Raw genomic sequence first — 15615 nt, forward strand, 5'->3', positions numbered from 1 at the left:
GCATGAAATGGAGTAATGATGACTATGAAAGAATGAGAAGTATAGAATGAGAGTGCCGTGAGTTTGTTATTATATTATTTTAATTACATAAATACAAGTAGTAATTAAAATTATTGTCTTATACAGTTGTTATCTTGTAAAATGGTAGAAATTGGTAGAAACAGAATCGTTTCTACTCGCGGAGAACAGGCGTAGAAAACAGAGATGACACAGTTTATCATGTACAATAGTAGAAATTGATAGCAACAGATTTTTTCTAATCGCAGAAGACGGTAGAAAGAGTTAACGATAGGGTCGTCGCAGTTGAAAGGAAAACTAGTAGACTTTACTTGTACTTACTTGTTATTAGTGATCAGAAAGAATAACCGTAAGAGATTCTTAATATCGTTGTTTTAATCGCGTCTGAAACTTTATAGTAAATAAGAATTTCAAATACAGGGTAGTTAAGCATTTTAGAAATATTATAAAATTTCTTTAGAATATACTTAGCAGCCATATAAAATATGTGTAAGATTTAGCGATGTGTGAAAGAGATAGTTATTTATATGTACGATAATACGATATGTAATATTAAAAAAATATTTTCAGGTAGTGAATACCTCATATTTCGTATTGAATACAAATATTTTATCTTTTCAGTACTCTTTTGTTATACCAACACTTCTTACTTTTTTATATATAGCATACTTGCAGTAAAAAAATAATCGGGTATCTGAAATGATACAAGTGCCCTACGTCCCGCGCGGTTTCGTCTCGATTTGTTTGAAGCTCTATAGGAACTGAAGAGAAAAAATAGAAATGTCTTATAAAGATGAACACTTGTTACAAAACACTATGGTAGAAATTGGTAGAAACAGAATTGTTCCTATGTATTAAAATTGGTGATAAACTATTATAATTATCAAATTGACCAAATTATACAAATCTAATTTAATTAGAATTATGATTATTATTAATATTATGAAAGTAGAAAATATATTGTAAACTTATGTTACGATATAAGTGCGTTATGATAGTTATAACACACGAGGTGGAATTTCGAGTAGAGCCGAGTGTGTTAAATACGCACGTATATCGTACGACGTTTTTCAACACACTTGATTTTAAATAAACTCAACCATAAAACTGTGATGCACACTGTTGCTTTCCCGCCATTTTAATTTTTTAAATCATCGCGCTGCCTACTGGATGGAGCCACGCGGCCATAATGTTCGAAATTTAAATAAATAGCAAATAGTACGGCTATGGAATGTAACTTCACATTTTTGTTTAGAACGCACTCGTGTTTTATGAACTGCGTTATATATTGAAAACCGTTAAAATTGAGATCCTATTTACTAGAGAGTGTGTTGAAAAGACAATAAATGGTATATAGTAAGAAATGCAGTAACTTAGTAGTGATGTATAGTTATTCCTTATGAAATTAAATATCTGTCGAAGTGATTACATCTACGACAGTTTTTTTTATTATGGTATTTAAAAAAATATATAAAATGACATACAAAATAACCATAAAAAAGATTTCGCTTAAAAATATATAAAGAACGGAACTTTTACATTATTTTAAATTTCATACGATGAAGCACCATTTATTGTCTAGTGATATATTTTTTTCTTTTTAATACTAGCTAAGATGCTACATACATAAAGCCTAAATAATGCATTTAATGCTTCTGTCAAAATTTTAGATCTAACCAGGCATCTGTAGTAGTGGCCTGTATATTTTTGATAATTTATTTGTTTTATTAACAGTAATTCATGAGAATAAAGACGTTACTAAAGTATTATAAAATGCTTAAGTGAGGTGATAATTTGTACTTATAAGGTCGTCTAGGTATTAAAATAAATGCAAGAATGACATGGAACATTAATTCACCCTTAACTTGAGTTTGAATGTTTTACGTAAAGTAGAATACTCTTGAAAAGTGAATAATTTCCAAGTTGTTATACTGGCTCAGTAGCAATGTCCATATTATTGTTAAAAATGTATTGATCTTTTATCATTCTCCCAATAATTTTAAGTAGTATGTAGTAATGGCGACACAGCCCAATTTCTCTGCATCAAACTTTGATTTGGATTTAAACCAAAGTCCTTCATGAATGCTGTTAGAAGGGGTTGGCTTTTAGGGAACCCTTTATGGACAACGTCTATATTCACAAAAGGTCTGCTGGTAAATAAAGCGGGTTGGAACAATCCAGTCCACATCTCCAAGCCATCGGACAGATCTACTGGGTTGAGGGGGCGCCTGTAAAACTGACGGCCGCTCTTGACATATGACTCCAAGGTCCCTTGTCTCAGTATCACGTCCACACATTGTATTGCTTCAGAATGCGGGTTCAAAGATGTACCACCAGTCTTCATGTACTGTATTATTTTATCCAGATCGACAACTCCTGTATGTTTGAAGGACACCTCAAATGGAACCTTTTTTCCATTATTATCAGTTACTTCCACCTTAATATTTAAACGGTCATTCTCCGGTACCTCTGAAAACGGATTCAAGGTATAACAATTCTTCATTTGATCAAATGCAACAATTGCCTTTGGGAATCGCAAATTTTTGGCCATTATGAATGCTTTGGGTATCAATTTTTCATTTTATCTGGTCTAAATGTCACATCATAGCGGTGAATTTTGCGAGGTTCGATATTCATTTTGAGATAGTTTGTCAACACTTTAGTTGATTGATACTTCGCTTGTGGTGCATTAGTAATAATTTTATGCTGTATTCTAAAACAACTTTGAAAAGCTGGTCCGGCTCCTGTAATTGAGGCGTATGGAGTCTGTTCCACGGGTCTTTGTGGTTTACTGAGTGTTGTGTGCATTCTCATACCCTTTTCCATCTCATATTGCCCGATGCCAAATATACTATGTTATTACGAAATCTCAAATAATATAATCAAACCAAATACATTTATAAACAAATTAACAAGTAAAAAAAGTTCATATAATTATTAGGTGTAGCTTATGTCATATATTTAAGTAAGTACATAGTACATATATGGCAACACCAAACTCTTGGCGCCAATATTTGGCACGGTAAGTGCAGTGCACCTAAATAAAGTACGAAACTAAATCATTTAAGAGGCCCTTCTGAGTTTTGATCCAGAATTCCCATATTATGTACTTCAATTTGTTTTTAATTATATGTAGATTATTTTAAAGCAATCTTAGCATGACTGTAGTACTGTAGGTTAGAATTTAAAAAAATATTGCCTTATATTTAAAATATTTATTATACAATAAAAAAAACTTTTGATAATTCTGAACATGGTTTTTGACACAGTTCTTGTAATTTACCCATTTTGTTGGATCCACTCGTTAGTAATACCCAGTGTTCAATGTACGTAGAAAGATTTGTATACAAGTCCAAATAACTCGCCCTAATTATTATGACCACAGATTCCAGACTGGTTGTTTTAATTTACTTCATTTTAAAAATCTTAAACTGGTCTCCAACCAGTCAACACCAGGCTTCCAAGCTATATCTGAAATCTATTCAATACCTGATGATGCCTTGTTCAAAGGCGAAACACGTGTTGCAATATGTAGACTCAATAACGGTCGAAATTTGATCACCAATATAGAGGTCGTAACGCTTCCAGTAGCGGTGGTCAGGTTAGGTTAGGTACACTGAATATTTGTCTCACACATGCTAATGGTAGCGAATTAAACATATTTTGTTTATATGAATCCATTATGAAAAGTACCACAGACCCAAAAATAAAGCATAATAATTTTATGAATGTATAATTTTGATCAAATTTTAATTTTACATCACTATCCATATTGTATAATTTATTGCAAAAATTTTATAATTATGTCATAGTCTATATATAATCTCTTGGTATTTTAAACTATTATATTTATAATTTAATACAAAACCAAAATACGTAATTTTTATAATACGAAAAGCATATTGCACCAAACGAAATATATTTGTTACTATTCATCACATTTCTACCAAATAATGGTAGTTTTGGTAGAAATATGTTAAAAAGTAATAAACAAACTGCTATGTATAGTAGGTTTTTATTATATTAGCTTCTTCAATCTGATATATTGAAGTTAATTTTGTATCTTAAAGTTCTAATTTTTGGCGAGTTATTCACAAATTTTACATTATTCGGTGTCATATTTTTGTTAATAAATAGTTTTAAGGCTGTTGTGATATTTTGTACCTATATTGTGTACTTAGTTATGATAATAATAAAAATGTTTACAATATTATTTCATTTTTTAATGATGTCAAAATCGAGAGACTTAGCATTTCATTCACCTTGCAAGAGTCGGATCCATCGTGCATAAAGTCGAAAAGATTGAAATTCAGAGCAATTCCCGTGACTTATCCTTGGGCTTAAAAGGACCTGTTTCCAGAGCCGTAAAAATAATAAATAAATAAAGGTACATCCTGATCACAAGTCTCAGGAACTGCTCCGAGTTTAACTCTTTCGACATTATATTTCTACTTTCACGCATATTTAAATTAACTACTATATTACTCATAATTATTTACAAGTCATCCATTAATAAATTATATTACAATAAATTTTGAACATACTGCGGAAATAATTACAAATAAAACATTGTGCACAAATGTGCTTGACAAAAGGCCTTATCGTTTGTAGCAATCTCTTATAGACAATCTGAAATAACTTTCAATGTGTTATATAATTAGGGAGCTGATAGTAGGTACTGTATATGACCTGAAATAGAAATAATCTTTATTCAAATAAACTCAATACAAGCACTTTTAAATAATCATATTTTTTTATTCTACCACTCATTCGGAACGCAGATTCATCACAAGAAACTTGTATGTTGCTCTTTTGAATAGATTTTTTCTTTTTATATAATTAACTAGCTGTACACGCGACTTCGTCCGCGTGGAATTTAACTTTATTTTTCTAAAATAAAAGTAGCCTTATTACATCAACTACCTATCGAAAAAGGTCCCTCCAACATCGGTCCAACCATTTCAGAGATTAGCAGAACATACAGACAAAAATTGCAAAAAAAAATATTTTGGTGTATGTACCATGTATTTATATTCATATACATGTAGTAAAAAACGATTATTTCAATATTACAAACAAACACTTTATATGTATAGATGTATAGATGTTTATGTTTTATTTATATGTATAGATGTATAGATAACACAGTAACAAGTAAGAGGCATGCGATAATCAAACATAGAAACCGCTACGCACTCATTCTTAGTGCAATCAGATAAAATTGTCAATGCTATGAATTTTGTTTTTCTATATTATTATTATCGTTAACGAACTTTTAAATTTTATAATACGCCGTTTACAAAGTGTTTTAAACAACATTTAAATCTTTTTTCAGGCAGATTTAGAGAATATGTCGATGTTCATACCTACCGGAAGTGATTTCACAGTAATCACCATAATGATGACAATTATCAATTAAATCATCACATCATAATACCTGATAAAGTAATTCCAAGATTATATCCGTCTAAATGTGATAATCCTAATTAATTATAATTATAATTTTTTTATACTACATATCGTCAGTCGACAAATAGGTGTGAAACATGCAGGTATTATATGTGGTCGGGCTTCTACTTGCCCTGGGATATGCTCAGGTGAGTGATTAAATATTATTTTCAACACACTTATAATTTTCAACACACTCAGTTGTAAAGTGAATCAATGTATGTACAACTGTTTTTACAAAGTTTATGGTCAAAATGAGAATTTGTCTATAGTCGTACCATAAATTTGCTAATAATTAATTTGTTTTATGGTCGAATTTATACCAATTGATGACCAAATGTTATTATGTCTATGGTCAATTTGAGAATAGATTAATATTTGTTGTTTTAAACATTATTTGAGTATAGACTTACCACAAATTCAACCATAATGAGCTTATATTATGGTCGAATTTCGACTAGTGGTTTTTGTTATTATGTTGTACACAATTTTATTATAGACTAGCTTTTGCCCGCGGCTTCGCTCGCGTTATATTATCCCCTTAAGGGAGGAATTTTTCAAAATCCTTTCTTAGGGGATGCCTACGTAATGGTAGTTTTATGCATGCAAAGTCTCAGCTCGATCGGTTTAAAATTGACAAAGTTTCATACAAACTTTCATCCCCTATTTTATCCCCTTGGGGGTAGAATTAATCAAAATCCTTTCTTAGCGGATGTCTACGTCATAACATCTACCTGCATGCCAAATTTCAGCCCGATCCGTCCAGTGGTTTGGGCTGTGCGTTGATAGATCACTATGTCAGTCACTTTTGAGTTATATATATTTAGATGCACAATGCACAATATTGCACGGCGCTTAGCCGCAGTAGGATGGCGAACGATCTATATATATATCTAAGTATACCAATCAGTTGTCTAGTACCCATAACAACTGGAACTAGATGGCGCTGTGTGAATTGTCCAAGCACACATTATTATAATAGTCAACCTTTGATTGTTTGAGAGGAATAATTTAATAGTGGAAGATATATTATTGATAAATATTATCGGCTACTTAAATTAGTTTTAGGTACATTTTAATCTCCGTTATTAATCGTCTGTAGATAAAAAATTAGGCGTTCTGCTGACACGAGATATGAAGTGATTAACATTTATTATAATTGTCCGAGATTCTACAAATGCTATCACGTTATCAATGCCGGGTTTGAAGTGATCAGATTGTTATTGTGTTGGTACACAAATTTATTGTAGAGCTGTACATAATAATAATATTTGGTCGCTCAGTGGTAGAAATTCGACATAATATATAAATACGTAATCCTGGACAATTAACACTGCGCCATCTAGTCTCACGGTAAGCAGAGCTTGTATTACGGGTACTAGACAAGTGGTACTATATATGCTTAGATACATTATTGTATATATTAATATATATAGAAAACATCCAGACTAATACCAACATACTCATGATTACTATGTTTGTAGTATAGAAAGAAATGAACCCGGTATAGGTGTACTAAACCATTAGACTACAGAAACCATATTGGTAGCAACGTACAATGTCAGAATGATTACGTGCGAACCTCTTAATCCGTGATGAATTTAGAACTGGCCTATTTGAATTGACCTTATGCCCATGCTATTATCCTCCACTGGTGACTCTTTAGCATATGCAGTAAACATGATATCATCATCTGCTTCTTCCTTATCCCATTTATTTGGGGTCGGCGTAATATGTTTTTCGCTTCCATTCATCCCTGTTCGCAGTCATCGCGCCATTCACTCACCTTCTTACCATATCATCTTTCACAGTCCATCCATCTCTTTTTCGGTTTTCTTCTGCCCTTATAACCATCCACATTCATATATAACACCTTTCTTAAAATGTTATCTTCATTCCTACGCATTACATGTCCATACCATGATAGACGATTACTCTTCAACCTAAACAGTAGCAGTAAACATGATATATATGTTTCTATTAATACCCATAAAAATATCCACAATAATGAGGAAGCGAATTGTTAGTAATGTGAACTAATCCATTGCTAACAATTTACCAAGTTAAGTTGACCTTCACGCGGTTCTCCCTGGAAACCATCTGTGAAGGATGGAGATCAAGATGACGAGCAAAAAGTAAAACGGCACCGTTGTAGTATGTAGAATATTTTTTGTATTGAATTGACTTATGTCATATAAAAACAATATAATATTATAAAAAAACATAGATAATAAAAAAGGTATAAAAATAGTTTCCAACACCATCGTTATAAATTCTTTGTGAATTTGTCAGGATAGTCCAACTGACCCGGCCTTATGTTCATTTTGACATCCTCCACTGATGCCCCGTCAACGTAAACCGTTAGCGCAGGCTGGTGCATCATTCCATTGTCACCCATATAAAAAAAATCTACAATAAGGTTGTCCCAAGTGTATGCTAGATTATACTTTGCATATACTTATTTGAGTCTTCGAAGTTTTTATCGTCTTTTCTCTCTTAGTCCCTTAAATTATAGTTGCCAACCGTCCGTTTTCCCGGGATATGTCCTAGTTTTTGTAGTGTCCTGGGGTGTCCTGGATAGTATTTAAGCAGCGTCCTGGGTTTTAAAACGCCTTGATAAGATCATGTATTTTCAAAATTCTCGCGCCATTTTTACAATACTTGCTCGAATTGTAGAGTATTATTACCATTACATGAATTTTATTGATTTAGTCTATTGACATTATGTAATAATATAATTATAACTTGATAGTATTTAGCGTCCTGGGTTTTAAAATTGATAAGATCTATTTTCAAAATTTCTACATTATATTTACATTACTTATATAACTATTGATATTATATAATAATATAATTATAACGAGTATACTACAGAGTCATGGTTTTAAACTTAATTGTCCCGGTTATTCCAACTTCAAATCCTTGTTTTTAGAAATTTGGCGTTGACAACCCCTGTATCTATTAAATGTATTACAAAGAGACTTTGTCTTCCAGGGTGACCCAATTCGGCTGGATGGCGAACCTGCCTACATAGAGGATATCCGTAGCAGTAAGTAGACACTTCGTTCACTTAAATGTTTTTAATAAAGTTATTCTAAAATGTAAAAATTTCAAATAGATGGTAATTGGTTATATTTTCGCTGAAGTCACTCTCCATTTTGATATTAAAAAAATAAGATATTATCAGTTCTCAAATATGACTCGAGAATTATTCTCTTTATATAAGTTGACTGTTTCAATAAATCAAGAATTTACTTAATGCAAGTTACATGTAACTTGACTTCTTGCGGCGTTAACTACCAGGCATCCATGAGTTGTGCAGAGAAAGATTGCTGGCGGTGCCCTAATATGAATTAGTCATGTCCTAAAAATATATAACAAGTAAAATGTTATTTGCTATAAAAATATACAAAATTTATGAATAAATATTTAAATACAGTATCAAAAATAAAGTTTAAAAAAGTATGAAGGAGTAAGAAAATGCTGGAGATATGAAGAGAGAACTAAAGGGGGAAAAATAAGAATGTAAAATAGGGGAAAAGGAAGTAAAAGAAAGTTACAAACTTAAAGTTTAAAGTGATATTTGACTCAATTTTAACTTATGCTTTATTCCCTTGTTTCGAGTAAATGATACGAGGCTGTCGGTTGAGAGGATGTATATTACAGATGATAATAGACTGACAATATGTACATAGAAATATTGATCTTATATACTAAATGACAATAGGAAAATATAAGGTTGGGTGACACAGTTTAGACACGGCAGTGCTTAGTAGACAATATTGAGTTTTTCTTACTAGTCATAATTAATTGCAATTATTATATTGATGTAACTGTGTCCAAAACGCTTCTCATAACGTTCGAAGTTGGAAAACAAGTCGTAACATGTTTTATTCGTGCAGATGCCAACTCCCGCGTCGTAGCTGGCTGGGAGGCAGAAGATGGTCAGATCCCTCACCAGATCAGCTTGCGGATGGTGAGCGCGGCTGGTGGCGTGTCCTCGTGTGGCGGCTCCGTGATCCACAACAACTGGGTCATTACTGCAGCTCACTGTGTTGGCAAGTGAGTCATCATGTTAAGATTTAACACCAAAAATTTTTGTTATAGCTTCCGTTAAATATTTTCCATTCCGATTTGGAGACCCCAAAATGTCATTTTATAGAAAAATAGAGCTGAAGTGAAGCAATGAAGACTATCTAATAGGGTCCATTAATAGCAATGTAACAGTCACGCTTGACGTAATTGCGCCTGAAAACCTTTATGGTTAATTTGGAAACAATTCCCCATGTTGAGCGCAAGCTCTGGTCAGTTATGACCTGATTTTGTTCTCATTCTAATTATTCTTCACTTACGTCCCACTAACACAACATTTACGCAGGTGACATCATTTCATCATCTAATTACATCTTGCCCCGAAACTAAGTAGTGTAACATTTATTCATAAAATAATAGTAAATACTAGGAGTACATGAAGTATAAGGAGACCCCAATATGTCTTCAACATTATACGGACTAATACAACAAGTTAGACGTTGGAGTGAGAAGGAAGGTAGACGAGTGACTTCAACACAACACACTTAAGAGTACAATATCTTTATCTCACTCACTCTTACAGATGATGACCTAAAAGTATAAGATACAAAGAAGGATAGCATCAACTTACCTCTAATTTTTATAAAATAATAACTGATACCTACATTTATTCAACAAAGAAACCTAACGCTAGTTTGCTAACATCGTAGTTTTAAAAAAATGTGTTTACATATGGCGGTATCCCCTTAACACATATTTCGATATCGTAAATAAAATAATATTAAAAACGAACAATCTTCTACTTCGTTTATGTGAACCTGGTATAAATTACAACTAATTTTCTGACACAGCAACACTATTTATTGTAATTAGTAATATTTGGAGTATAATATATTTGGAGTCGTTACTTAAATTAAGACTTCTTTACATTTATAATTACCTGGTACGTACACTTTTTAAGAAAAAGAAGTTATAAATTGTAGAAGTGTAAACATACCTCGAATAATTCTAGTACCTTTTAAATAAAACACAGACAGACAGATATTTTTCCTGTTTGGCTTTTGCGATCGACATCTTGTCAATTTATGAAATCCTAGTAGAACCGAAGCATCCAAAATTGAAAATAAGTTACACAACTATTTGTCATTTTAACAGAATCCAAATCATATTTTATGGAAGTGAATGATGAATTACAAATTTTTATTATTGTTACACCACCTCTACCAGACGCGAGGCTCATCACTTTTCTCCATTCTTAAGAAGAGATCAGTTTTCAGCGATAAGTCCTCCCGTTGTTACTTAATTTTTTTTATACATAATTGTGTATTTTTAGATTCTTTGAGAGGAACAATAATCAATTTCATTCATTCATTCACCAAAATATGCTTCACTGACAAAACGTTTTAATTCCAGCCGTTTCACTTTCGTGGTCCGCTTCGGCCTGACAAATCTGACCCGTCCTCAGTTCCTGATTGAGAGCACCCGCAAGTACATCCACCCGAGGTACAACGAGGGCTCCGGCTCCGTGCAGACCGATGACATTGCTCTTGTTGGCATCGACACCTCCGTACCTTATGGCCGTAAGTTTGAACAGAATAAAAATTCTTTTTTTAATCTTATTCTAAATATATATAACTCAAAGGTGACTGACATAGTGATCTATCAACGCACAGCCCAAAGCACTGGATGGATCGGGCTGAAATTTGGCATGCAGGTAGATATTATGACGTAGGTAAGAAAGGATTTTAATCAATTCTACCCCCAAGGGGATAAAATAGGGGATGAAAGTTTGTATGAAACTTTGTCAATTTTAAACCGATCGGGCTGAGATTTTGCATGTATAAAGTTACTATGACGTAGGCATCCCCATAGAAATGATTTTGATAAATTCCACCCTTAAGGGGATAAATTAAGGCGAGCGAAGCCGCGGGCAAAAGCTAGTATTTTTATAAACGCGAAAGTTTGTGAGTATGGATGGATGTTTGGTACTGTTTGACTTTTTACTTAATGAAACATTATTACGATGTGTTATTCTGTATATATTATATGTTGATTGGGCGTAATATAATGATCAAACCAAGTTGCGCGGGTTTGCTAGTCTATATATATAAATAAAATTGTAGTGTCTGTTTGTAATGTTGAAATAACCGTTTATTACTACAAGCATATGAATATAAATACGGTACATACTCCAAAATAACATTATCTACAATTTTTATCTGCCTGTTTTTTCCGACTAATCTCTGAAATGGCTTTACCAATTTTGATGGGACTTTTTTTGGCAAGTAGCTGATGTAACAAGATCTAACTTAGGCTATTTTTATTTTAGAACAATAAAGTTAAATTCCACGCGAACGAAGTCGCGGGTAAGTCCAACAGTCATCCACGCCACGTCAGTACGCCACGACACTGTCGTAGTTGGCTTCTATAAAAATAGTTATTTGGATGTTTTTAATTCCCTTCAGAATACATCCAACCCTGCCGCCTGCAGAATAGTGCCCAGCGTAACCTGGACTACACCGGGATCAGGCTCACAGTCAGCGGCTACGGACGGACAGACGACCCGTGGAATGGTAATAATTATCTTATATTCGACGACCTCAGTGGTCTAACGCACCGCCTTCCGATGGTCGCAGGTTCGATTCCTCGAACGGCACAAACATTTGTATTCATGAGTATGATTGTTTGTATAAGTCTGGATGTTTTCTATTTAAAATATGTAGTATTTACAAAAAAAAATCTACGTATTTGTATCAGTTCTCTAGTACCTATAACACAAGCTTTAGCTAACTTAACTTGGGTCTAGATGGCGCTGTGTGAATTGTCCTAAGATTATTATTATTATATACAGGGTGTAAGGGACGGATTGGCAAAAAATTAAACTAGGAATTCACGTACTACTGTAATTCACGTATTAATACATGTTCTGACGGGTCACCGCGCGCGATACTCCGCGTCGTAAAATCACATTGCGCGGCGTCAAAACTAAGAATTATTAATTATATGGCATTTCCAGTTGGAAAATAATCTGCCATCTGATTCAGACCTTTCATCAGAATCTGTTTTCGTTTTGACTAAACAGTCCCTTATATGCACCGAGGAGACATATCCAACATACGCGACAACGTCGCCCGAGGCACGTTGTTACGACGCACGACTCCATAACGGTAGTTAACCTCCTCACGGGTTCACACACTCACACACACACACATATATGTTCCGACACACACACGACACCGTCCTCGCCGGCGAAGACGACGACCCCAAACACCATACGCGCAATCAACCGGGCGCCTGCGCGCGCCCTGACGCTCCACACCGGTGCCCCCGGTTGCCCCTCAGATCGATTCCCCGTCCAATTGAAACGGGAATCGAAATTACGACAGCCTGAGCCGAGGTTCGAACCCCTAGCGGTCCCTTAGATTAAAGTCATATCCGTCAAGCGGGAGTTGGCCTTCAGCCGCTGCATCTGCACTCGCCCCCCTATCGTCTGATGAAGCTGTAAAGGCCGGCTACGGCCAACAGCATTAAAATATAATTCTCATTGCCATACTCCTCCGAAACAGCTGAACAAACTGAGCTATTAATTATAATTGTTCTTTTATACAGGCGGTGCAGTCTCTGAGGTGCTGCGCTGGGTGTTCCTGAGAGGCATCTCCAATGACGAGTGTAGACAGTGGTATTCCAGTGGTATAGTACAGGACAGAACTATATGCGCGGAGTATTATAATGATACGGCACAATCTTCCTGTCAGGTAATTATTTTATCTATTAAATCAATCTAAATATATATAACCCAAAGGTGACTGACATAGTGATCTATCAACGCACAGCCCAAACCACTGGACGAATCGGACTGAAATTTGGCATGCAGGTAGATGTTATGACGTAGGCATCCGCTAAGAAAGGATTTTGATTAATTCTACCCCAAGGGATAGGGGATGAAAGTTTTTATTAAACTTTGTTAATTGGGATAAATAAACTATGACGTAGGCAGCGAAGCCGCTAAGGGGATAAATAAAGCTAGTAGAATATAAACTTACAAATAAATGCTAAGACGTTTATACCTTACAATTATTATATAGAGGTAGGTACATTCTAATTGTATTTATTAAATTTATTTTTATAATACTTTATTATTTTTATTATAAATTTAGAATGTACCTGTTCCATTCCAATTTATTTTTTAATTTTATTTTTGAAAGGATCATGTACTTTGTGACATCATTTTTCTTTTTTTTTATTAATATGATTTAGGAAGCATAGGGGTAAAAAAAAATTAATGCGGTCTAACGTAATTTATGAATATGTTCCTTATATGACTATTCGTAGCAATATTACACAAAAATGGAGGTAGAATGGTATTTTAGGAACAAGATAGCGCTGTGTATTTTCCAGGGTTGTTATTATTTACTTTACATTTTCAAGTTACAATTTGCGTAATTTTATTGTCACCAGGGCGACAGTGGTGGTCCGCTGACGGTCGTGGATGAAGACGGTCAAATTACAATGGTGGGCATCGTCAGCTTTGGGTCTTCAGCCGGCTGCAACAGTCCCTTCCCTTCAGGTAATGTTTTTATTTACCTTAACTATTTAACTTCTTCTTCTTTCAACTTATCTTGTAAGGTCTCTTCCTCATGAAACAACTTTTATGTATTAGTATGTAATATTATGTTATCTGTGGTATTAGTATACTGCTTTATTTCCGATGGTCGTGGGTTTGATTTCTCGAACAGTATATGAATGGTCTGGGTGTTTTCTATATATAAAATGTACTAGCAGGTACAGCTACGTTTTCTAGCGACTTCGTTCGCGTGGAATAGACAACGAATGACAAATTTTCATCCCCTATTTTAGGTGAAATAAAATAGGGGATGAAAATTTGTACCCCTTAAGGGTTACACATTTTGAATGTCACATTTATTTATATTCAATCAACAGCCTAAAAACAAGTGTCAAGCCTCTAGCTTTAAACATGACGATATCTCCCTTACAGCTCTTTTTTCGCATTAAAAAGTAGCCATTGTCCTTTCTCATGTTCTAAACTATCTGTGTACCAAATTTCATTTAAATCGGTTCAGTAGTTTTGGCATGAAAGTGCACAGACAAACAGACAGAGTTACTTTCGCATTTATTTAGTAAGGATTACAAAGAAAATTTTTAATTATACTTGTCTAATACCCATAACACAAACTCTGCTTAAAGCTTGTGTTATGGGTACTAGACAATTAAACAGCTTGGAACTATGGCGCTGTGTGAATTGCACTGAGATATCATTTTATCATTTAGCACTGTGTAAATTGTCCTGGATATCATTTTATCATTCAGTACTGAGCGAATTGTCCTGAAATATCATTTTATCATTCCAGCATACGTCCGGCCTGGTCATTACCACGACTGGTACACAGAAGTGACCGGCATCGACTTCGACTGGACTTTGGAAGACAAGAGTCAACCCCTCCACTTAGCCGCAGATGCAGAAATTAAGACACCCCTAGAGATCAATGAATAGAAGCATTGCATTGAAGATTTTTATTGTCTATGACTGTTATGTGGCTATACTTAATTACAATATTTTAGTTTATAGCTCTTTTTTATTACTTATTCTACTAGCAGACACGGCCACGAGTGGCTGTGGCTAAGGTTCTTGAATAAAATAATATAGCGACTATAAATTGAGATGTAAGCTATCCTATCTTTCAAGTTGGATCAAATTGCACACAATATCCAAATCTAATTTGCAATCGGTTCAGTAGTTTACGAGTCCATCGCGGAAAAACGTGACACGTAATTTTTAAAATATAAATATATACTCAGTAACTACCTATTGCATCGAGATAGGGGGGGTGGAGAGGGAATTATTAGTAATCTGGACTTATGAACCCCATTGCTAGCAATGTACCAGGTTGACCTCTACGCGAATCCCCCTGGAAACCATCGTTTTAAATTTAAATTAAATTCCTGGTGAATTTACCACGATGGGCTAACTGACCTGACCTCATGCTCATCCTATCATCCTCCGCTGGTGCCCCGCCAGCGACAACCATTAGCGCAGGCGTGTGAACTATACCATTATCATCCATAAAAAAAAGACTCCTCGAGAACGCCGCCCGAGGC

General features: G+C 34.3%; 1 protein-coding gene across 1 annotated transcript; it reads left to right on the top strand.

Moving 5' to 3' along the window:
- Window positions 1-5563: 5563 nt before the first annotated feature.
- Window positions 5564-15010, top strand: LOC131848869 (collagenase-like). The gene is made up of 8 exons (XM_059198819.1): window positions 5564-5615; window positions 8461-8515; window positions 9369-9528; window positions 10912-11078; window positions 11964-12071; window positions 13108-13253; window positions 13957-14065; window positions 14868-15010. Exons 1-8 carry the CDS (start codon window positions 5565-5567, stop codon window positions 15008-15010), a joined length of 939 nt encoding a protein of 312 aa, XP_059054802.1. The 5' UTR covers window position 5564.
- The last annotated feature ends 605 nt before the right edge of the window (window positions 15011-15615 follow it).

Source organism: Achroia grisella, unplaced genomic scaffold (assembly GCF_030625045.1).
Source record: "Achroia grisella isolate CSIRO2021 unplaced genomic scaffold, CSIRO_AGI_Agris_v1 utg598, whole genome shotgun sequence".
NCBI lineage: Eukaryota > Metazoa > Arthropoda > Insecta > Lepidoptera > Pyralidae > Achroia > Achroia grisella.

Bases quoted from the DNA above. Each gene is read 5' to 3' on its own strand.
- LOC131848869 (XM_059198819.1), top strand. From the start codon at position 5,565: ATGCAGGTATTATATGTGGTCGGGCTTCTACTTGCCCTGGGATATGCT. The intron at 11,079-11,963 runs GTAAGTTTGAAC...AATTCCCTTCAG, and splicing joins CACCTCCGTACCTTATGGCC to AATACATCCAACCCTGCCGC. The intron at 14,066-14,867 runs GTAATGTTTTTA...TTATCATTCCAG, and splicing joins CAACAGTCCCTTCCCTTCAG to CATACGTCCGGCCTGGTCAT.